Here is a 25,718-nt window from a genome sequence, read left to right as displayed (position 1 = left end):
GTGTGAATGGGAGCCTGCTTGGGTGCAAGAGAGAGCCTGCGGGAGTGGGAGCCTGAGAGCGAGAGCTTGGGTACGTACATATGTTTTCTCACAGACCCATAGGCTCCCACTCCCATATATAAGAGTGAGTGAGGGTGAATGGGAGCCTATGTGAGAGAGCTTGCATGTGTGTATGGGAATGGTAGCTTGCATGTGAGAATGTACATTTCTTATATATTTTGTATTTTGATTTTTCTTCAGTATTCTAGGGTTCAGAGTCTGGTTTCTCTGGCTCCCTGTTTCAATTTTGATTGCATGTTTCTAATTTGTAGTCTCTTATTCTGTATTAGGTAAGGGTCTGTCTTTGATGCGCATGTGTGACAAAGGTGCATTATTTTGACTAGCATGTTTCTCTCTAGGGATTGGTAGCAGTCTGTCCTGTTCTGTTTGCCCAGTAGGTGGTGTATTAGTGTTCTATGGCTTGAGGGAGTATGTTTGAGAGCATTGGCATGTATATGAGAGAGGGAACGTGTGAAAGAATGAATGTATATATGAATGAGAGATATTCTACCTCCCCTAATCTATGATGATCTCAGGGTGAGTAGAAATCAAAAGCTCCCAGGTATGGAGAGCAGGAGGTTTTTATAATCCTTATTAGTTTTAATTATTGGGTGTAAATTTGTTTCTATTGATTTGAAACACTTTATTTTTTGGGAAATATAAAGAATATTTCTTTTTAACTATTTGATGTTTTATTCATCAGATGTTTTGAAATATATTATTGGTTTGTGAAATATTAGAACAAATATATGCAAACTTTTAAAAATGATTGGATGTTCATTGGCTTTGTTAACATTTTATCTTTTATTAGCATGGTTTTAATATTATGGATGATTTGTCCTTTATTTTTATTGCTTGATGTTTTGTGAGGTATAAATACAGTTGGGCTTCTGGTTTCTAGTACAGTTTTTAAGGTACATTTCTATTTTGTATTTGGTGAGGGTTTGTCAGAATTTTAAAGGTCCAGTTCTTGGTGTAACTTGAATTCTTGCTATGAAAATTACGGTACTTATCACTGGCTTTTGTGGTATTATGGTCCTAGCTTCCTCATTTCTATTTTAAACAGAAGTTTGCTCTTTATTTTCATCCGCATGCAGAAAATATTTTTTTCATTCCCATATTTTATTGTAACTGCTGTTAATAGATTAGGAAATCAAGGGATGGCTTTAGCTCATTTTCCCTCTAAGGATTGGGTTGCTGTGAGCATAAAATTGATGGGCTTTTTGAATCAAAGAAAGTAGTGTTTACAAGGATGTTCTAGGGCACCTGGCAGCAGCTAATTTTCTGGTACACCATCAACTTCGGCAGTCATGTGACGCCCCTGGCACACAAATAAGCTATTTATTTAGAAACTTTTATATACCGGTAATTGTGGGGACATCATACCGGTTCACATGATAACTGAAAGCTTGGAAAGTACATTTCAACAGGGAGAGTAACTGGGCGAGGGGGTAACCAAGAAGCAGTAGGAAGGAAAGAAAACAAGTAAGTCATAACAAGAGGATAATAAATTAACAATTTACAATTTACATTGAGTATCTCCTTGGAATAAGGGAGGGCGGTCAACTGGAGGGGGGGGGGGGGGGGGCGGGCTACGGACTAAGAGGCTATTCTGTGTAGGCATGGTTGAACAGAAAAGTTTTTAGTTTCTTTTTGAATTTGATTGCACAGGGTTCAAGCCGCATGTGGACAGGCAGGGAGTTCCAGAGGGCCGGACCGGCAATGGAGATGGCACGGTCGCGGGTGGAGGAGAGATGAGCTGTTTTCAGGGATGGAACATGAAGGGTGCCTTTGTTGGTAGATCTGGTGGCTCGGGTGGACAAGGAGGCGGTGAATGAGAGGTCGAGCCAGTTTGAATTGTGGGAGTGGATGGACTTGTGTATTATGGTCAGGGTTTTGTAGTGAATACGGGAAAGGATGGGGAGCCAATGTAAGTCCTTGAGGATAGGGGTAATATGGTCGTGTTTACGTGTGTTCGTGATGAGTCTTGCAGTGGCGTTTTGCAATAGTTGGAGGGGTTTTATTGCAGATTGGGGGAGTCCTAAGAGGAGGGCATTACAGTAATCAAGTTTGGAGGTGAGGGTGGCTTGAATCACTGAACGGAGGTCATGCGTGTAGAGTAGGGGTCTGAGTTTCTTTAGAACATTGAGTTTGAAGAAACCAGTTTTGAGGATGGAATTGATGTGGGGTTTCATATTGAGATTGGGATCGAGAAGGACTCCTAGGTCCCTGACAGAGGGTTGAGCAGTAAGGAGGTTCAGTTTGGGGTCGTTGGGCAGGGGGTCACGGAGGTCAGGGGGATGCGAGGAGATGTGGAGGAGTTCTGTTTTATTTGTGTTAAGAGCAAGCTGGAGGAATCTGCTGCCAGAGGACACGGTTAAGGAGTGGATGAGTAGTGGTTAGAGCTTTGATTTTTTTTGCCTTACCCTAATCCTTGAGGAGTGGGTTAGCTCAGAAAGGAATATTCTTCAGCTGTTTTTTCTGCTGGAGTCTCATTAGACTTGCGGCTTCTTTCAAATTTCTGGTGGTTTCACCCTGGTGGGTGGATTTTCCGTCACTGCTGGTCTCCTGCAAAAGGGTTTGGGACAAGGGCTGAGCTTTTAATTCCCTGGGGGTCCCAGTTGCAGCTGTTTCATGGAACAAGACATTTTTTATTCTAGGAGTTTGATATTCAGAGTATTTGCCCTCTCCTTGGGGCTCTGTTGCCCCAATAGAATTTGGATCTGGTTCGACATGCTTACTCACACATTCTCAAAGCGATATGCCTTAAAGATGTCTTGCTAGTTCCCAGAGTTACATACCTTAATTGTCAGGATCTCTCATTTTGAAACAGTGCCAGCCTTCCTTCTTTTCTTTTTTTTTTTTTGCCTTCAGTAAACAGGCAATAACTCTTCCCATGTGTCCCATGAAAAAGGGTATGTTTTGGTGAGGATAATCTTACTAAAGTTTCTTGAACATGCCTCATGTATTTAAAAGATGCCTAATCCCTTTTGGTTAACTGATAGGCCTTTATTTAGAGGATCTCGTGAGTTGAGGAGACTTCAGAATTGTCCATGTAAATCAAGCCGAGATCCCCTCAGCCTTTGAAGTGTCAGCAGGTTCTGAGGGTGCTTTGTGCTCATTTTTTTGAGGGCTCAGGCTTCCTCTTGCCCAGAGGCTACAGCACCTGCTCTGGAGCACATCTGTAACACTACAGTCTCTCATAGATGCTGTGGATTAGATGTGCAAGCCAAGGGAGATACTGCCTTGCAAGTATTCTCAGGGCACCCCTGTCTTCTTCCCATCTGTGTTGGAATGAGTTTGGATACATCCCATTAGTACGGACTGGTGTAGTAGGATGATAAAGAGCTGAAATTTAGTATTGCCAGTTAATCTCCTTGAGTCCTGCTACACCAATCCAGCACCCTCCCAGGAAGACAGGACCTGCACTTTTATCCTTGACAACAGACCTTGGGGCTGATGCAATATTTGTGCGCTGAACAGTCAGCGCCCGCTTTCCTAACGCTGGGGTGCCATGCAACCCTCCTCCTGGGGGTGCCATGCAATATTTAAATTAGGGAGTCGCGCCTCCTTGATAATGGGAGCCCGAGAGCGTCTGCCATCCGCTGGTTAGGAAAACAGACGCCAAATTTATCGGCATCTATTTTCCTAAATGGCACACAGCCAAGGGTTCAGGAAACAGATGCTTGTCAACTAAGTATCCGTTTCCTGCACCCAACTGCTGGTGCTTTTTTTTTTTAAAGATTTGTTCCTCCTACTTAATTTCGCAACGATATTAAGTATTGCATAAGGGGATTAGGTAGCGCCTATACAACTCGCGTCCAACTGCAGGTTATACAGTGCGCTCGGCTGGGCTTCCAGAATGGTATTTTTAAACAACATCCATGCTAATGTAAACTCTTGACCTTTGCAGCTGCTCCTTTTCAGTTTTTTTCCTAACCTTTTTTCTCATTTTCTCATAATCTCCCTTTTGAAAGTTAAATGCTATTGCGGTAGATTTCCTTAGATTCCTCTCTCCAGTTATCAAGTCACATTTGATCATGTTAGGGCTGCTTGGCAAGAGTATTCGTAACAGCATTACCTCTTTCACCAAGTCGTGTCTTCCACTAAGGACCAGGTTTAATTAGCTCCCCCACTTGTCAGTTCTTGTATCAGCTGCTCTATGAAGCGGTCATTTCAGAATCTTTGCCTCTTTAGCATGTCCTGATGTGACATTTACCCAGTCAGTTCTGGGGTAATTGAAATCACCCATTATTACTGTGTTGCTATTTTTGTTTCTAATTTGTCACATTTCTTTGTCTCTGTTCATTCTGGCCAAGTGGATGGTGGTTCACCCTCACTATTGTATTCCTCTTCTCACATCGGATTTCTAGCCATAAAGATTATACAGTGCATTTTGTTTCCTGTAGATCATTTATCCTGTTTGACTCTATGCCCTCTTTAATATATAGCTCCACCCCTCCACCAATTTGATCCGTCCTGTCATTGCAATATAATTTGTACCATGATATCAGTGTCCTCCTTTCACCAGTTCTCTGAGATGCCAATTATATCTACTTCTTTATTCAGTGCTATGCATTCTAACTCTCTCATATTATTTTTTAGACTGCTAGCATTTGTATGCAGACATTTAAAGTATGTATTTTGTTGAATTAACAACCTGCTTATCAGATGACAGGTAATTTGGAATCTTTCTGCTCTTTCCTTAAAGGTACATGGGCTATTTTAGCATTTATTGCGAGCTCTCAGTTGGGATGCTCTAACATCCCTGTTTTGTTGGTATCTTTCCAAGATAGATCATTCTGAACCATTTGCTTCTGAGCACCTGTTTTATTTTCCTATCTCCTTTTTAAAGGTCCGTGCCAGCAGCCTGGTTCCACTCTGGCTACGGTGAAGCCCATCTTGCTGGAATAGGCTCCCCCCTCCCACCAAAAAAAATGTTCCCCAGATCCTAACAAATATAAAAACCCTTTTCCCTGCACCATCGTCCCATCCACGCTTTGAGATTCTGGAGCTTAGCCTGCCTCTGGGGTCTTGTGCTTGGAGCAGGGAGCATTTCTGTAAATGCAGTCCTGGAGATTCAGGATTTCGGTTTCCTATCTAAGAGCCTAAATTTAGCCTCTAGAACCTCCCTCCTGCATTTTCCTATGTCATTGGTACCCACATGTACATGACAATCGCTTACCAGAATTTTCTGAAATCTTATCTAGGTGGCGCATGAGGTCTGCTACCTTCATACTAGGCAGGCAAGTTACCAAGCGATCCTTAGGTTCACCAGCCACCCAGGGCTGGCGGTAGCTTTTTTGCTGCCCTGTGCGAACGATTACTGTGCTGCCCCTCCTATTCATTCAGTCTCTGTTCTGGGCCCATCAAAAAAAAAAAAAAAAAAGCACAGCTTCCTCCAGCAATCTGTATTTTAAAAACAGACATCCTCCCGCCTCCCCAATGGAACCAGAGATAAAGAGAAGAGCATTAAGTACCCTACGCCAACTTTACAGCCTTGCATGCGCACACTCTCTACAGATACACGCAGGTTTTACATGAAAAAAGAATATTCAAAAGTTCAGTCTTCTGAGGCAAAGATATCACTTACAATGTGCGCATTATATCTACATGAACTGCTATGGTGCCAACCAGAAAATCCTGCAACAAAGATACTTGGAACTCTTATGGAATTAGACTTTTTATAATGTGTGTTGGGTGTGGGCTTGGCCTCAAAAGCCATGAACAAGCAGAATTACGATTACAGTATAGTAAACCTCCCATACCAAAACAACCCTAACTGCCAGCACTCACAGCAACAGCCTTATGAAATGGCAACACTGCGCATATATTATAATCAGGCACTAGAACACCAATACACCTCCTATTAGGAGAACAGAACAAATCAAACTGCTATAGATCTCTGCAGATACATTACACGATAATAGAAAACCTCAGCTCTGTGTCACATGCAGAATACAGAATAAAGAGACCAGAAAGTATGCTGAGAAGAACTGAACTGTAACCCACAGCAAGCCAGCCTCTATATGCAGAAAAAAAGAGAAACAGTACCAGTCTTCATAAAACATCAATCATAATAGTAAAATCTTATTCATAAAAAGAATATTTCAAACCAGTTAATAAACAGAACATCCAGAATTTCCCAAACACCAATAAAATATTTCAAAGCATCTGATGAATAACCCCCCCCCCCAATAATTAATAAATGTTCTACTTCCCCCCCCCCCCCCCCAAAAAACCCCAATTCAAAACAGTAGAAACATCAAATTACATCCAATAAGTAAAACTAAGGATTAAAAAAACCCCCTCCTTCTCTCCAATCCTGGCATCTTTAAATTTCCTGTCACCCTGAGATTGTCATGAATTGTGGGAGGTAGGGCCACCAACCTTTATCTTCACACTCATTCTCTCATATACACAGACATTAAGTACACAGGCTCTCACAGAAATAGTCATACACAAGTTCTGACACAAATACACATGCAAGCTTTTACACACATACTCACACATGAACTCGAGCTCTGACTCACACTCACACGCTCCCTCCTCTTTTCTTCAGGCCACAGCGGGATGAGCTCCACCGCAGCTACATTTGGCCTCCTCTTCAGTTCTACCCATGGTGCGATGAGCTCCACCATGGCCCCACGGGCCTGTCTTTTCTTTGGCCCTGCTGGGCTTCCTACGATAGAGATGGGAAGCTGTGTGCACTTTTCTCCATTTTTGGCTGCTGGCGGGTTGAGCTCCTCCGCTGGTGGCCCTGTGGCCTCTCCTGCTGCTGCCACCCCCTCCTCCCCCCAGGTGTGCTAGGCATGCAGCCATCCTATCTACATTTCTAATGATCGAATCGCCCACTATAACAGCTGTCCTATGGCCCTGGAGACACATCCTTGGTACGAGTGGATAAGGCATCACCTGGAGGGCAGGTCTGGCTACGGGATCCCTTCTTGCCACACCAATGTGATGGGTCTCCTCTCAGGTGACCTTGTTGCTCCAAAGTAGCACATGGGTTGTCTGATTTGGAGTTGGGACCGCTGTGCTCTGTCCCTTGAGGTTTCCTCTATATACCTTCCAGATCTGCAACTCTCTAGCTTCCAGAGATCGGACTTGTTCTGTGAGAGCTAGGTGCCAGGATCTCTTTGCATAGAGTGTACACATCTCACCAACAGGCAGACAATCATACATGAGGCACTTGCTGCAGATTTTCACTTTTAATCTTTCAAATGTAAAATTCTTCACATTTCCCAGCCTTTTCATTTTTTTAATCTGTTTTTTATCTTAAAGTAAGGAAGACAGATTACTATATCCTTTGACTTCTCTCACATTTTGCTGGGTGCCAAGGGCTCTGTGAGTTTTGGCAATTAGTACTGTCTCACCTTCTTTCAATTGCAAAATACTTGCTAATCATATCTGTGTAAAAGATTTCCCATATGTCTTCCTGCCTGTCCTGGACAGCTTTTAATTCAAAAAATGATTTCTCCATGCTCTGTTCTCAGTGTCATTCATTTTTGCTTTTCAGAGCAGTATCGCTTACTCTTCAAGGCATTTATTAGGTCTTTATTGTCTCCTCTTATTCATGTAAGCCCTGATTTTCAAAGGCCCGCGCACATGAAAATAAACCCTGCTACGTGCGCAAGTGCTGGGGCTCTCCAAGGGGGTGGGATCTGGGCGGGGAGGGGCAGGACGGAGGCCAGCGGACTGGGAGGGAACTGGAGGGAGGCACGATTGCGTCGCCATGCGTATTACTCAAAACCTTGCACCCCCTCCATACCCACACATGCGCAATTGGATTTTAAAATCTGCCGCACATGTGCGCACGGCCATCCGATTTTATAACACTCGCGTGCGTGTGCCAGGAACCACGCGCACATGGACAGCTGCGTGCTTCTTTGAAAATCAACCCCTTAGTTTCTCCCCAATGTCAACAAAATCCTCTTTCCCCCCCCCCCCTCCCTCATTTTAGGAGTAGATTCTGCTGCACCTCTTGCAGATTATGCTTTACCACCATGCTTTTGGTGACACTCCCCACATCTGCATCTTCCAGGGCTTCTGCTTCTATCCATCCTGCAGCACCGCCATTTATTTTTTTTTAATGTTCCCGCATTAACCTGCTTTCAACTCCGGCATCTGAAGGCTTTAAAATAGGTTTAAGATCATTCACTACTTTTTTTTTGGCTGCTATCAGGATAATTTCTTACCTAGATCTATAAGAATAGCTTCACATTTAGCTTTGTGTATATGTGCATTCTCTGTTTTGAGTATGGGTGGCTGTTGTGGGCAGTGGAAAAGCACTTGTTGCAGTATAAAATAAGTTTATTTCTTGATGTGGCTAAAACATCTCCTGTTGCATGATTTTTTTTATGGAGTTTACCTTGCTTTTGTAATGGTTTCTTCATATTTGTTACTGTTTCTGTATTTCCCTTACTATTTTTCTCCTCTGTAAACTTTTTTTTTTTGTGAATTTTATAGATCCATGCAACTGCTTCTAAATTAAAACAATTTCCTAGTATGTAGACTGATGGACTCAGCTCTGGAATTTGTTGCCAGAGGATATGGTTAATGCAGTTAGTGTAGCTGGGTTCAAAAAAGGTTTGGATAAGTTCTTGGAGGAGAAGTCCATTAATGGCTATTAGCCAATTGCATCGTAGAAATATGGGCATGAAGATCACAGTTAGCTGACAGCATCGCATTGAAGAAAAATACTTTCTGGAAACGAGAAGTCTAAGTTTTGAATTCAAATTATGGACTAAAACACAAGCAAGTTTCATTGTTACTTGAAATATAGAGACTGAGAATTGATATTATCAATTTTTATTTTCATGGGTGAAGGATATTACAAGAAGCATATATTAAAAATAATCAAAAATTGTTCTGCTTAGTGGACTGATCTATGATTAAAAGTAAGGCAGAGTGAATAAAGGCTGTATAGCACCACACGATAATGCCTGTTATGATGGTCACAATATACGCGTCAATATAAATATGTTGATATTGGGAAATTGGTTGTTTATAAAGTATTACATTATTGACCAACAATTTCCATCACAAAAAGTGGTCGTTCTGAGCATTTATAGTAGAGTCCTACATCAATCACCAGAGAGGAACGAAGAGCCAGCAAGTGTCGCAGAAAATAGACCAACTTATGGAATGGGTGGAAGGTCATCTACGGATGATCTCAGCCTCTTATACTGCAGGAAAAGAAAGCGTACGTGAGAGTCTTGACCCAGGAGAATGGGTGTTGTCCGCTGAGGCGTTTCAGCTGATTGTGGATCCCTGGGGCCTCTTCTGTTCCTAGACCTGCTGGTGACTTCTTGCAGTGCGAAAGTTCCTCGATTCTATAGTCGCAGGAGAGATCCGTGGTCTCTGGGCATAGATGCTCTCGTACAAGTATGGTCAGAAGACAGATTGCTTTACACCTTTGCTCCGTAGCCATTGCTGGGCAGGTTGAGTAGCAAAATCGAAGGCCACAGGGGGCTAGTACTCTTGGCAGGCTGGCTTGGCCTAGGCTTCATGGTATGCAGATTTGTGAAGACTCCTGGTGGAGACCCCTCTTAGGCTTCCGCTGCACTGGGATATGATACAGCAGCATCCAGTTGTTCACGAAGCTCCGACTCTGTTCTGTCTTATGGTTCGGCCTTTGAGAGGCATGGGTATTTTTGCATAGTGGTTTCCACCTAACTCCAGTGATCGGAAGTTCTCCTCTTCCTTAGCCTATGTGCAGGTTTGAAGAGTATTTGAGGCCTGGTGTGAGGAGCATGGTATTCTTCCTCATTCAGTTAAGATCCTGTTTGTTTTGGATTTTTTGCAGGATGCATTGAATAAAGGATTGGCCCTTAATTCCTTGAAGGCGCAAGTTAAGAAATTTTAAGAACATAAGTTGCGACTCTTGTCTATTTTCAGGGGTCCGGTGAATAGTGATTCCTTGTCATCCCATTCTGATGTGGTCTGTATTTTGAAGGCAGTGAAGCATCTTAGGCCTCCCTTGAGGTTACCTGCTCCCTTGTGGGGGCTTAACTTGGTACTGGATTTCTTGGTGGGCCCTATGTTCTGACCGTTGCATAGCCTTTCCTTGTGGTTGTTGACTTTGAAGACTGTTTTCCTGGTGGCTAGATGTTCTACGCGTCGAATTTCGGAGCTGCAGGCCTTGTCTTGCCAGGAGCCATTCCTTTTGTATGACTTCAGGGGCGTTACAGATGCGTACATTTTTCTCTTTCTTGCCCAAAGCAATGTTGAAATTTCATTTGAATCAGTCCATCTCTTTGCCGTCCCTGGATAAGGTCAGGGATGCAGAGGAGTATCACCTCCTGCGCTCCTTGGATGTCAAGAGACTTGTTGTGCGGTGTCTGGAGGTTTCTGAGCCTTTCTGGAAGAAAGATCACCTGTTTATCCTCCATGGTGGGAGTAAGCAGGGTGCTCCAGCTTCACGGGCTACCATAGCTCAGTGGATTAAGGAGGTAGTCTCGGCCATGTATGTGGATGCTGAAGAGCAGTTGCCTACTCAGGTTAAGGCTTATTCCACTAGGGCTCAGGCAGTGTCACGGATGGAGGTTAAATTGTTGTTTCTTGTCTGCGTTTGCTGAGCTGCGACACGATCCTCCTTACATATGTTTTCCAAGTTTTATCATCTGGATGTGCATGCCCGGGAGGACATAGCCTTTGCGTGGGCGGTGTTGTCTGGACCACGGGAGCCTCCCATCCTGTTGGGGAATAGCTTTGGTACTTCCCACTGGTCTTGAGTCCATCTGTCTACATGCTAGGAAATGGAGAAATGACTTCCCTGATTTCATTTTCCTTAGTGTAAACAGATGGACTCGGCTTCCTGCCCTTGGTTGCTACATGAGTGTGATCCCAAGGGGTTACTGATAAGTGTTCATTGGGTACCTAGATACTTATGTGAGTTCAGTGTTTCAGTTATAGTTGGCTGGTTTTTGTTTTTTTGTGTTGTGTTTTTTTTTTATACTCTTTTTTTTTGCTAGTCTGTCCACAGTTGCATTTGAATAGGATACTGTCAGGCTGGGGTCACTGCAGGGTTATATATAATGTGACGTCAGCTTGCTCCGTCTCCATCTGCTGGCAGGAGAGCATAAACCCACTGGTCCTGAGTCCATCAGTCTACACTATGGAAAAACCAAAATTATCAGGTAAGTAATTTCTCCATTTTAAAACATTTTCTCTTGGGGCCCTTTGGAAGAAAACACTTAAGCCCCATTACCCAAAGAATAATATCTTTTGACTTGAGTGTTTTTATAAAATAAAGATGAAAAGTAGTAATTGCTAGATATTTTCATGTCCAGTATTTTATTTATTTAGATTTATATTCCACTTTTTCACACTTTCAGTGCTTCATAGTGGATTACATTCAGGTACTGTAGGTATTTTCTCTATCCCCAGAGGGCTTACAATCTAAGTTTTGTACCTGAGGCAATGGAGGGTAAAGTGACTTGCCCAGGTCACAAGGGAGCAACAGCGGGACTCGAACCCTGGTCTCCTGGTTCATAGCCCACTGCTCTAACCACTAGGCTACTCCTCCACTCCTTAAACTTAGTAATAACTAAGTTTAGACCTTGATGTTTCTTGTAACTATTTTACAGACAGTATAGTATAAATATGGTAAAACAAAGATCAGGTTTTTCCACTTATGTTTACTATGGGGATGGGTTCTGATCTCCTCCTAATCTGGTTCAAAAGATGAACGTGCTACCTTCATATAAGTTCTGTTCTCACGGTTTCCCTCGTATTCTCTCATTCCTGTGATTTCCTTTGGTGCCTGGTCTCTTGCTCACCCGGCTCTTGTGCTCTCTCCCAGCCCTCCAGCTGCCATAGTTCATCCTCGCACATCTTGTTCCCCCTGTTTATATTTCTTTAGGCTCCTGGCTTTGCAGTGCTTGTACTCTGGTGCCTTTTGGTGTTCATTGCAAGAACAACATGGGAGTATGGGTACTATGTTACTCAAGCTACGTGAAAGTCACACACAAGCTGTGGTGGTCAGCAGGAGAACGATGGAGCACTTCTACTAACTCAGTGGAACATCTGTTCTACCAGAATGGGGCTGTGACCCTGAGTTTGAAAGCCATTGCTTTAAGGACCCCAAGTCATTCAATTGAACTTTGACACCAGTGAATGAAGGTACACGGTGGAGTGCCATCAGTGTTCTTTCTAATTTGTTTTTGTGTGGGGTGCGCACTGCTGTTAGACAAATAATTTCATCCATGAGCAGTGGGAAAGGAGAAGAAATTCTTCTTCCCAATGTGTGCTGTCTCTCCCTGTCCCCTTCTAGTTGTGGTCTTCTACCATGCTGCTGCGATCAGGAACCTGACCTCTTCCGTTCTCTCTTGTTCTCTCCATCTTTCTTTCTCTTTTCGGTTTCCATCTTACCAACCCTCCTCCCTTCCCCATCACGCCTGCTGCTAACACAAATTCAAAACCAGCATTGTTAAAGCTGCTTTGGATCTGCCCCACTCTTGCTGCTCACCAGCTGTGTGAAAGAGCACATGGGCAGTAGGACCACAGCAAATCTGATGGGGGAGGAAGCAAGAACTGCCCACTCTGATCTCCCCCCACACAGGTTTTCTTCTGGGTGGGGAGAACAGATATAGATGGGCCTGCAGACACAATGGCAACTCTCGCTCAAGTTTAGGGACTCCTGATCCGGGCTGCTTTTCATTAGCACCAGGCAAGTTGTGGGGGTGGGAGGAGGGAATGCGGGTGGGAGGAGGGAATGCATGCTTGGGTGGGGAGGGTAAGGAGGAGCTGAATGCTAAGGGTGAGGGTGATGAGTGGAGAAATTACTGGACAAAACAATTTCCAGAGCAAGAGTATTTTGGTGCCCCCTCCTCTTCTGGGCTCACATGTTTGCAGACTCTGATTTAAAAAGTTAGTGTTCTCTCCTTTTCAGCTTGGCCCCTGAGGTGATTTGCTTGCCTAGCCCTTGTGACAGCCCTGGAGGAGGGAGTGAATAGTGTGGTGCAATTGCTAGAGGTTGGGACAAAGTGGCAGGAGATAGTAGAGGAGGATGTGTGAGATGTGTTTTCTTTTTTTCTTCCCTCCAAGCTGTTAACCCTACTGTTCCCCATACTTGGCACTAAGATCACATTTGAGCAATCAGTTCTGCTCTACTCCTGCCCACTACTGCAAGAGGCAGGTGGACTTGCACAAGCTCAGCAAATTGGCTGGCTGCAGGCAACCAGAACATAGACTTGGAAGGTAGCCGATTCCTCTTAACATGTAAGGTAGGCTGTGTGGTCGCCCTTCTCTGCATTTTCTCCAGTGCAGCTATATCCTTTTTGAGATGTGGAGACCAGAATTGTACACAGTATTCAAGGTTCGGTCTCACCATGGAGCGATACAGAGGCATTATGACATCCTCCATTTTATTCGCCATTCCCTTCCTATTAACTTCTAACATTATTTGTTTTTTTGACTGCCACAGCACACTGAGCTGATGATTTCCATGTATTATCCACTATGATGCCTAGATCTTTTTCCTGGGTGGTAGCTCCTAATATGGAACCTAACATTGGGTAACTATAGCATGGGTTATTTTTCCCTATATGCATCACCTTGCACTTGTCCACATTAAATTTCATCTGCCATTTGGAAGCCCAATCTTCCAGTCTTGCAAGTTCCTTCTGCAATTTATCACAATCCGCTTGAGATTTAACTACTCGGAATAATTTTGTCATCCACAAATTTGATAACCTCACTCATCGTATTCCTTTCCAGATCATTTATATATATATATATTGAAAAGCACCGGTCCAAGTTCAAATCCCTGAGGCACTCCACTGTTTACCCTTTTCCACTGAGAAAATTGTCCATTTAATCCTACTCTGTTTCCTGTCTTTTAGCCAGTTTGTAATCCACAAAAGTACATCGCCTCCTATCCCATGACTTTTTAGTTTTCTTAGAAGCCTCTCATGAGGGACTTCCTATAGTAAGTTGTTCCTTTGCCTGTAGGGGAACTCTATACTTTAGTAATGACTTTTGTCATCACATGAAGCTTTGTTCTTAATAGTCTGTCCACAGAGCTCTTAGAGCTGCATTTTATGCAACAGTGCTAATTATTCCTCAACGTATTTGTACCTTGGCTTTACTTCCTGTTGGTTTAATATTTTGACTCCTTTCTATTCTTTTGTTCAGTTTTATTTAAAATATTTTCATGCTACTTGAGAATAAAGCATTGGGCCATTTCCATTTTTTTGTTTTAAACTTTCATTTTTACTATGTACTGTTCCACATGTGCTTTAACAATGGCTCAAGAAACCTGCATTATGTTTAAATACAATGGTTTAAAAAATTGTAGAGATTTTTCAAATCCTTGCCTTTTTTTTTTTTTTTCCTAGAATTTGTGTGCCACACCACTTTTTTTTTTTTTTTACCTGCCCTAAACAGGTGGCCCTGTTCAGAAGTCACCTTTATTCCCATGTTTACACAAGCTTCCACTCCACTTAATGAAGACCAACTAGATAACTGCTCATTTTAATTCTCTAAAACACTTTTGCTGTTTTAATGCCAATTGTTAAAATAAGCTGAATATCTAGAAGCTCTGCTTACTGAGGATCCATAGAGTAACACTGCTTTTAGGGTTTACCATTTTTTTCCCAGTTACTGGACATGGCTAAGGCTGTTTTCCTAGCATGTAGCAGATGGACTCAGGACCAATGGGTATAGTGTACTCAACTGCTAACAGGAGTACACTATACCCATTGGTCCTGAGTCCATCTTTCTACACTAAGGAAAACGAAATTATCAGGTAAGTAATTTCTCCAATGCTTCTTAGGTTCCTTCTCTTTCTTTCTTAAAAGAAGTTATGCAGTGCACAGAAATCTGTTTGGGTATCTCTCTGAAATCTTGAGTTCTTGTAGCCATTCATTGCTGAAAGACTAATATGATTTGGTAAGTATTTTTGGTTGTCAGGATATATCTAGTGGCCACGTTTGCTCTTAATTAGCTGCCTACTTTTTAAAAATAAAACAAATTGCAGCATAAGTTCTTATGAGAGGCTTCTACGAAAACTAAAAAGTCATGGGATAGGAGGCGATGTCCTTTCATGGATTACAAATTGGTTAAAAGACAGGAAACAGAGTAGGATTAAATGGTCAATTTTCTCAGTGGAAAAGGGTAAACAGTGGAGTGCCTCAGGGATCTGTACTTGGACCGGTGCTTTTCAATATATTTATAAATGATCTGGAAAGGAATACGATGAGTGAGATTATCAAATTTGCGGATGATACAAAATTATTCAGAGTAGTTAAATCTCAATCGGATTATGATGACTTGCATGAGGGTCGTGCGAGAATGGAAGATTGGGCTTTCAAATGGCAGATGAAATTTAACGTGGATAAGTTCAAAGTGATGCATATAGGGAAAAATAATCCTTATTGTAGTTACAGTGTTAGGTTCTATCTTAGGATTTACCACCCAGAAAAGAGATCTAGGCGTCATAGTGGACATTGAAATTGTCGGCCCAGTGTGCTGTGGTGATCAGAAAAGTAAACAGAATGTTAGGAATTATTAAGAAGGGAATGGAAAATAAAACAGAGGATATCATAATGCCTCTGTATCGCTCCATGGTGAGGCCGCACCTTGAATACTGAGTGCAGTTCTGGTCACCGCATCTCAAAAAGGATATAAGTGCACTGGAGAGAGTGCAGAGAAGGGCAACCAAAGTGATAAGGGGCATGGACCAGCTCCCATAAGAGGAAAGGCTAAAGAAGTTGGGGCTGTTCAGTTTGGACCAGAGACGACTGAGGGGGGGATATAATAAAAGTCTACAAAATCATGAAAGGACTTGAACAAGTTAATGTAAATCAGTTATTTACTCTCTCAAGATAATAGAAGGACCAGGGGGCACTCCATGAAGTTAGAAAGTAGCTTATTTAAAACAAATCAAACAAATCAAAGAAAATTCTTTCACTCAGTGCATAGTTAAGCTCTGGAATTCATTGCCAGAAGATGTGGTTAAGCAGTTAGTGTAACTGGGATTAAAAAAGGTTTGGATAAGATCTTAGAGGATAAATCCATAAACTGCTATGATGGCAATTAATAAGCAATATTGGCTTGTGATTTATCTAATGTTTGGGTACTTGCCAGGTACTTGTGACTTGGATTGGCCACTGCTGGAAAGAGGATACTGGGCTTGATGGACCCTTGGTCTGACCCAGTATGGTATCTCTTATGCTTATATGTTCTTACACAGTGACAAAAAGTTTTGATGGTATCTCCACTTTAAAGGACTTGGTGGTGAAGGCTGAAGAAATCTGTGATACTGGCTGAATTGCTTGATTCTCGTAGCGCACTGAACCAAATTTTACAATGTCACACATTCCTTTCCCTGGTCATGTGACTTTGAAAATGCCAGGAAATGTACATTTAACTAAATTGAAAAGCCCTACCTTCCCTCCCCAAGGGCCAACCTAAATAGCACTTTTTCTCTCTAAACCCAATCCCCCTCAAGATCCCTTTAAGAATTCCCTTTTGCTGTGTGCAAAAAGTTTTATAGAGTTACATTACCCTCTGACCACTACTTTATTTGATGGAAAAAAACCTATTAATTTTATGCTCACACAACCCAATCCTTAAAGGGAACGTTGGCAAAGTTCATCTCTTGCTTAAAATAATCGCCTAATATCTACTAACAGCAGTGAAAATAAAATATCTACGAAAAAATATTTTCAGCAGTAACATTCAAAGCCACTTCTCCATGCAGGTGAAATGAATAAAGAGCAAACCTTTTGTTAAAAAGAAATGAAGGGATGGCCATAATGCCATAAAAGCTAGTGATTAAGTACCATCGTTTTCACAGCAAGAATTAGTTATACAAGACAGACCCTCACCAAAACAGAATAGGCCATAAAGTATAAAAAGTAACGTGCCAACAAAAACTGAACCAGAAGCCCGACTGTATTGTGCAGTGCAACGATAGAAAAAAACCAAACATCATTTCTCCCAAAACACCAAGCAATAAAATCAAGACACAAAACATTCATAATATTAAAAGTATACTAATAAAAAAGAATAAATATTATCCCAAGGGAGACAAATACATTCAACAGTTTATAAAATTTGTTGTCACAGCGGCTAGATGTGAAATTGCTTTTAAATGGAAGGAACCTACTTTTCCCACCTTAGCTAAAATTCAAGCCAGATCGGATAAGATTTATAATCTTTGTAAAATTACAGCTCATAAGCAGAGAAAGATGGAGGCCTTTTGGCACACTTGGCAATTTTATTTGGACTGGAGAGACAGACGAGTGGTATTATGAGTGACTTTCATTGTTCGGTTCTGAGGTACTTTGTGCCGGTATAGGGATTGATGCTTGTGTATGACAGATCCTCAGGGGTTGGGGAGGCGGGAGGGATAGGGAGATAAAATAATGAATCAAGACTGTATCGTTATAGTTGTTTATTGTTTCTTTACAATTGTGTATTTCTGGTTTAAGATTGTTCTTACCTGTTTTGGATACTGTTATCGCTGAAGTGTCTAATAAAAATTTAAATTTTACAAAAAAAAAAGAATAAATATTAAAACAACCAACAAACATCCAATAATTTAAAAACACATGTTATAAATTTCCCAAAACACCAATAAAATATTTCAGAACAGCAGAAACATCAAACACCACCCAATAATTAAAAAGGATTTTAAAAACTCCTCTTCATACCTGGGGTTTGATTTCCAGTCACCCTGCTATTGTCATTAATTGGGGGAGGGAGGGAGGGTCGTACAGACATTCTCTCTCTCATATACATGCTTACGCCCCCACATACACAGGCTCTCTTTCCCTCACAGGAACATTATGCATTTGCTTGTATGTGACACACAGGCTTTCACAAGCAGGCTCTCTTTTTCTCTCACAAGCGCACACACACTGATAAATAGGCTCCTCATCTCTCTCACACAAGTGTGCCTTTGCTCATTCTTCAGCCCCATGGGCCTGGGCTTCAGTGGCAACAACAGTTGTCTCTAGCTTTTCTTTTTTACTTCAGCCCCGCTGGCAGCTTGCAGCGGGATCTTTTTTCGTTTTTCATTTCGTCCCCACTGGCCTAAAATCTAGCGGCGGCCTTCAACAGGATATCTCTTTTTTTTTTTTTTTTTTTGGCATTTCAGTCCTTTAGCAGGATCTTTTTGGGGCCCCCCCCCCCCATTTTGGCCCTGCTGACCTGAGCTCTGGTGGCAGCCTGCCTTTAGTCTTTCACTTGCCTCCCGTGGAAAACGTTGTGCACAGGCGTGCAGCTTAGAGGGAGCATTGCTTGCCATCAATGAGGCTGTGTTCCGCACGCAGCAGGTATTGGAAGGCAGGCTGCTGTGGTGGCAGCAGACGGTGGCTGGTGGATTAGCCCAGGCCAGGTTAGGCTGGTAGGTACTCGTGGATGGTCAAAAGTTGTAGGCTGCAGTGCAGTACGTCTGTGAGAGAAAGGAGGGAAGACCACCATGGCGCAGTGGGGATCTTGCTGTGGAACAGCGGTTGATTCTGATCTTCAGATTTTGCAACTCTTTAATATTTTCTTGCAAACTTTATCTTTATTAATATTGTGGTATTTGTATCGCAGCAAAAACGTAACTGTTTTTAGCACATGCGCGAATGTCCTTTTTTCATGGCCATAGATAAATGCGTTGTTATAGGAATGTAACCCGCACAGAGAAGGTGCATTGTTAATCAGCATAATCCAGAAAGGGCACTGCAGCTGGAAGCAAGGTCATCTTTAACTAAAGCAGAGGGATGTTCAGGTCCAGTATTTGCCTCACTTTTAACATGCCATTCTGGTAAGAAAAGCAGATTGATACGTTTCCAGGTAGAGGCTATTGCTAGCCTAGTGCTTAACAAGTTTTGCAAATGTATCTTATTGAGAATAACACTGTTTGACTTAATATTGTAAAGCATAAACAAATGGAAGCGGACATCTATTAATACTGTAAATTAGGTTTACCACATCTTTCCAGAAACTCTGAATATTGGGAGAATTCCCCAGGATCAGAAGTAGGCAACTTCGATCCTTGAGTGCTGCCAACAGGTCTGTTTTTCAGGATGTCTGCAACGAATACGCATATGAGAGGTTTGTATCCATTGCCTCGATGGTATGCCAGCTTATTTTTAACATTGTGGATCTCCTAAAAACCAGAACTGCTTGTAGCACTTGAGGACCAGGCTTGGCTACCCCTGCCCTAGATGCACCAGACTGCCATTGGAGAGGCTGTGTGTACTCTGGCCATACTTTTTGCGCTGGTGGAGGGGGTCAATCCTTTTTTTTTTTTTTTTTTTTTTTTAATTGCTTTCTGCACAGTCTTGTTATCCACAACAATGGAGCTCCACATAGGGACTCAAAATTTACTTGCCCTCTAAGAGGAGAACTCTGATATTAACCGGATATCCTGTGTCCACATGTGCTCTAACAATGGCTCAAGGAACATTCAAATACAATGGTTTTAAACACTGTAAAAAGAGGTGGCTTTTTAAATACCCTTGTTCTGGAATTTTGTGCCATACCATTTTTATACCCGCTCCAAAGAGGTGGCCCCATTCAGGACTTTCATTTTAATCCCATGGTTACCCAAACTTCCAGAAATAGTAGTCTTGTTTGCTTTCTGCAGATGTGGAATAGCAGGAGTGCAGTAAGCATGTCTTGTCAGTGATGTAACAGTTCCAGTTATTGCAGCTTGTTTATGACGTGCACCTTGCAGTTAATAGAAAGGCCAGCTACATGCACTGGTGGTACTTAAAGGTTGATCAACCATGCTACACTAGTTCAGTTCATTTTTTGCATTGGAGCTCACATTAAGAGGAGAAATGTCAGTTTTTTTTCTTTGGTGTTCAGACTTGAATATTAAATTTTACTACCTGAAACTTTCCGTCTTCTGCTATTGAGAGGACTTTAAGAGATCAGGAGAGAAATTTGCATCATGTTATTTTGTTAGGATTATTTCTCCACTCAATCCCCCTACACACAAAAGTAGCTTCTTTAAAGCTTGCCAGTTAATCACATGGCCACCTGTTAATGAACTCTAGATGCCAAATCCATTTGGTCAGCATTAATGGTTATTTATCAACTAATTTTCTGCCAAACTACTTCCCCCCCCCCCCCCCCCCCCCCAGAATTGGATGCAAGTCTATGTCTAATGAGCTATAGTTCTACACATTGTCTTGTTTGAAGGTGGTGTTCTGAGATCTCGTGTTGAATCTGAATGTAGTAACTATATGTATCTTTTCCTTTTCTTTTCAGACTTGGTTTTGGGTGACCAATGCATATTTCAGATAATGTTGGACACAGAGCTTAAGACTTCTTGTCCGTTCCTGTTTTGGAAAGCTAATACAATGCAAAAACCTCCATTCAAGACCATGAAGATGCTACTGTTAAAACTTTCTAAATGATTGTAGTTGCTTTGGTTGTGTTTTATACGAGCAGAAGCCTCATTCAGGGTTTACTGCTGACTCTAGAGAACCACGTGCCGTGCTTACTGGGACACTGGGGGACCAGAGAAATGGGAAACAGTTGTGTATGTCGAGAAGACAGTGGCGTGGAAGACAATCTAGAATCCCAACATCATCAAGCAGAAAACATCATACCTGTTCCTACAAGAATCCGTCCACGGGACCCTGTAAGGCCACCGAGGAGGGGAAGGGGACCACATGAACCAAGAAGAAAGAAACAAAATGTTGATGGGCTTGTGCTTGATACCTTGGCAGTAATTAGGACTCTTGTAGACAAGTAAGTGCAGATATATAAATTGTTTTTAGTTCTCTGGGGGGATTATTCTAGAGTTAAACATGACTGACAGAACATTAATGTTGCTTATCTATGGCAGCACAAGTTTAATGCTCTTTTTATTGTTTAACTCCATTCTCAGTGGAGTCTCAACCCTGTAGTCTTGTTTTCTCTATGGACCAAATCCTATTGAAATAGGATTTTAAAAACATAAACTATAAATAGAGGTGTGATGAAGGCAATGTCAATCTTTGTTAGTCCAGTTTGCATATAAAAGTGCATGTCCAGCCCCTTGGATCACCCATGATAATTTGCAGCACAGAACTAATTCTATATTTATGAAATCTAAGTATTCAAGATAAGAGAGAATATTCTCTATATATTACGTTTTTCATTTCAATATAAAATTAAAATTATAGACCAAATGGAATTCTAAGGAGGCATTTCAGCTTTGACTCAAATGCTGACAAGGTGAAATGTACTTGGATAATTATACCATACACTGTCAAACTAACTTTTAAATAATTTTATTTGGGACTAAGGACTTTGTGCATACCAAGAAAATGTACACCCTCTGAGGTGCTTCAGTTCCTTAAGAAGGTAGTACTATAAACTACAGCAACTCCTTGCCAGGGTCTTTATGGGTTTAAAGAGTATCCTGGCATGTCCTCAAAGATGAAAGTCTCAAATTTTCAAAGTAAATTATTTTTAAAAGTAATGCTTTATCTTAGGATATATAAAGCTAGATTTTAGCAAATATATTATTCAAGAAGATTTCTGCTTTTCTCTTTAAATTGAAGTTAAATGGCCTTTCATGTATTGTCTTATAGTGTGCAGAAGTACAGATAATCTTTAACAGACATTGAAGACAAAAACAAGATATGTAGATTCACCATAAAAAATAAAATAATCTTAAATAACTCAAACAAACAGAAAACACTATGCTTAGTTTTGTCTAGAAATTACAACTCTTTTCTGTAGTTTGATAAACCTGTTCACTGTTTTGCAATTTCCTCATCTCCTCTAAACTTATTAAAACTTGCTTTGACATATATTAAGGGACAAGTCAAAAAGAGGTCCCAGGCCCACCCATATTTCTGGGCCAAACACTATTTAAAAAAAAACAAACCAACCCAAAAACTTTATATTTCTTAGACAAGTAAGTTTGTTCATGTGTCAAGGATAAATTGGATAGGCATGTCTTCATGTTGTACAGCAGTTATGCACGTGCATTTACACTTATAAAACAATAAACAAAAGCACAGTTAAGGAATTCTTAGTGTTTAGCTTTCAGCCGTGGAGATCTTCTGGGCCTAGCCAAACAATTACTGGAACTGTACACATTCACATAGAATATGCAAAGACATGCACTCATAGTAAATCGGTGGGGTAATTACCACAAAAGAATAGAGCAATGATTTATCATCTTTGGTTTTTCCCCAATCCAAATAGCCTAAACAGGGTGTCCAGAAAACAATATACTTTTACATCACTGATGCTGAAAAGTGGTGAGTTCTCCCAGATTTTATGTAGCCAGTTAGGTTTTTTTTTTTGGTTTTTTTTTTACAGTATGTACTGTAAGTATGTACCTGACCATTTGTCTGTGGTCTTTCATCTGCACACATGCAGGTAACTTGTATATTGAGCTTACTGTTGCATGCTTAAGTTTTAAAATAACAGATATGCTTGCAGAAATTGAGATCTGACAAGCAGCTGAATGTGGTAGATGGCAGACCAATTCCCTATTCTTCTTTTTCATAGGACAAGCAGGATGGTGGTCCTCACATATGGGTGACATCATCAGGATGGAGCACTATCATGGAACACTTTAGTCAAAGTTTCTAGAACTTTGACTTGGCACACTGAGCATGCCCCCAACCCTGCATCCAGCAGGAGTCCCCCTTCAGTCTTTTTTTTTTTTTTTCTGCACAGCAGTAGCCACGAGGTTTGAGGAGCTCTTCTTATATTCCTGACAGGAATTTCCTCATGGAATTTTTTCAAAAAAATTTGATAATTTTCACCTCATCCGGGGTCCCCCCATTGACCGTCTATACCCGCTGACTTGAGGTAAGGCTTTGCCTCGTTTCGCGGTTGGTTACTGACTGTTCTTCTTTGTGAGGCCTATTAGCCACTGACCGCACCGCGGCTAGATTTTTCATAGAGCCATGGCATCTGGTTTTAGTCGGTGCCCCAATTGTCCGAGGACAATGTCCATCACAGACCCGCAAAAGGTATGTGTCTTATGCTTAGGGGCCGACCATGACATTTTAACATGTACCAATTGTGCCCAAATGATCCCGAAGGGCCGCAGGACACGGTTATGAAAAAATTGAGTTTCTTTTCTAGGCTAAACAGCCTACTCCATCGAAGGCCTCAATATCATCGGCATAGTCATCGTCCACCTCTCGACACCAGCCGGACGCCGGAAGTTCTCGTCCGCCAGGATCCACTTCGAAGTCGTCCACCTCTTCATCCTATTTTTAAACAATATGCGCAATCTAAACCTCACCTGAAAAATTCCCAATGTTTTAAAGAAAGGAGGAAAAGACCTCAGAAAATTGATGTTGCAGCTATCAAAAAGGCATCACTCTCTTCAGTCAACGGTCATAAAAACTTTCAATCTCCACTTTTTATTTTTGACTATTAATTTAACTTTTTTTTTTATTGTTTTGTTTTCATATACTTAAAATATGAGACCAAATTGTGTGACTGCAGTCACTTGAGCAGACAATATTTATCTAACTTTTTAACTTCTTTTCCCACCAAAATATAGGAAAACTGTACCACTCAACCAATCATCTCGGCAGATTGCTACAAATGCCGATGATTCTTGCTCAATCAGCTACATTTGATGTTATATTTGTTGCGGGAGCACTCCCGATTCCAGGGATATGTGTGCCTTTGGACCACGACGCAACTGCAGAGAGGAGCTCTGTGGAAGTACCGCAGCAGGCAAGATGTGTCCAAGCATGGGAAGAGCAGGCTGGCCATCGAGCCTTAACCTCTGCCGAACCTGTACACACCGGTAGAGACCCAACAACGCAATGCTGGTCTCTGGGGTAGCCCTCCGGCTACTCAATAGCCCTTTCGGACCTGCTACTGGGGAGCGGCAGATGCAGCAGGATGGACAGAGGTCGAGAACAGGCAATGGTACTGGAACTTGGAACAAGACGGGACCTCGGCTTTAGACTAGGCTGATGGCTTGAAGAAAACGAGGAAGCTCAGAGGCTCAGATGAAACGAAGACATGTGGAGCCTGGGATTCAGACGAGACTAGGACACTTGGTACTTGGGAGCTCAGAGGAGACGAAAACATGAGGTGGCATGGAACTCAGACGCAAGATGCTCACGTGGATGAAGATCAGACGTGGTTACTAGAGAGTCCGGCGAGGATTCCGGATACTCCGATGAGGACTGGAACTGGGGAAGACTCAGACGAGGATAAGAACAGAGGATACTCAGACGAAGACAAAAGGCTCAGGATCTGGGTTGAGGACAGGAGCAGGCATCCGGGGAGTACTCTAGGAAGGATCCAACCGGAAGAGGGCTTCAGCCACTGGAAATGAACTCCGGGTAGAAATGGATTTACTTCCAGGAAAGGTCAGCTGTAGACAAGGTCCGAGGTGAAGCTGAACCCGGAGCTAGGAACTAATGGTACTTCAGGATCAGAATTGAACAAAGAACATCAGGAGTGAGACTTGGAACATCAGGGTTGGAACCTAGGCCATCGGATACGAAAGGACACTGGTACCTTGGGACATCTAGGTGTCTGGGCATCTGGACATCAGGGACCTCTAGAGAGGAGGACCTCAAGGATGCCTGGAACATAACGGACAAAGACATCAGAGGACAGAGGCGTCTGGACATTTTTTATTTTTTATATTCTGCTTTTCACAGTTTTTCACCACTTCAAAGCGGATTACATTCAGGTACTGTAGTATTTCCCTATCCCCAGAGGGTTTACGATCTAAGTTCGTACCTGAGGCAATGGAGGGTAAAGTGACTTGCCCAAGGTCACAAGGAGCAACAGTGGGACTTGAACCCTGATTTCCTGGTTCATAGCCCACTGCTTTAACCACTAGGCTACTCCTCTACTACCCTCTGGACATCTGGAGATGCGGGAACGTCTGGACATCTGGAGACAAGAGGACTGGATCAGTCGAGAGACCAGAACATGGAACGAAGATGACTGAGGATCAGGAACCATGGACAAAGACAAGGAGGATCAACGAGGAACAGAATACCTTGAAGTGAAGAGGGATCACGGAGGACTCCTGGAATGAAGAGCTGGAACTGAAGATCCAAGAGAGGTCCGACTCCATGACCAACTCCTTGTGAAGGCATTGATGAAGTGAAGGATGGCCCTCTTTTTAGGGCTGAAGAGGAAACACCTAAGGACGTCAGCAGGAGGAGCGTAGAAGGACTGCCCACCGCTGGCCCTTTAAGAGAGAAGGCGTGGCCATGCGCCTAGGAAGGGGCAGGACCATGGGAAAACAACGTCCTGCAGTGAAGGAGGAGGCAGGACCCGATGAGAGCGGCTCCCTGCCGCGAAGAACAGAAGATAGATGGCGGCTTCCTGCCACTTGAAGAGGAGCTTCAGGACGGCCTCCTGGCTGCAGAAGAGGATGTTGAAAATGGCCTCCAGGCCGTGGAAAAGGGCCCGGCGATGGCGTCCTCCAGCCGCGGGTGCTTCAGGGTGGCCTCCGGGCCACAGAAGAGGAAGGCTTCGGCTGTGGCCTCCAGGCCGCGGGAAGAATTGGAGGCAATGGCTCCCAGACCGCATGGGAAGCCTGGATGGTGGCAGTTCCCCGCCACGGACAGCAACGGGACTGATGGCGGCCTCCAGGCAGCGAAGGAAATGGTGGTCGGTGGCAGTGGCTCCAGGGCCACATAAAGGAGGGACGGTCAGTGGCGTTCATGGCAGCAGCGGCTTACGGGCCGCGCTGCGAGGTGAGATACTGTTTGTGAGGTTAGCTC

General features: G+C 42.6%; 1 protein-coding gene across 2 annotated transcripts in view; it reads left to right on the top strand.

Moving 5' to 3' along the window:
- The window catches only part of RSPRY1 (ring finger and SPRY domain containing 1), a 152,125-nt gene that overhangs the window by 7,054 nt on the left and 119,353 nt on the right, over nucleotides 1–25,718 (top strand). For both annotated transcript variants that reach the window (XR_003857735.1, XM_029608734.1), the window contains exon 2: nucleotides 20,260–20,745. Coding sequence is in view for 1 of the 2 variants with exons in the window: in XM_029608734.1 (XP_029464594.1) it covers nucleotides 20,405–20,745 (341 nt within the window). In the remaining variant the exon portion in view is untranslated. The remainder of the gene's footprint in view (nucleotides 1–20,259; nucleotides 20,746–25,718) is intronic.

This window comes from Rhinatrema bivittatum, chromosome 7 (assembly GCF_901001135.1).
Source record: "Rhinatrema bivittatum chromosome 7, aRhiBiv1.1, whole genome shotgun sequence".
NCBI classification, from domain to species: Eukaryota; Metazoa; Chordata; class Amphibia; order Gymnophiona; family Rhinatrematidae; genus Rhinatrema; species Rhinatrema bivittatum.
Note: the sequence above shows the minus strand (reverse complement) of the source record. Positions and strands in the feature narration are given on the sequence as shown.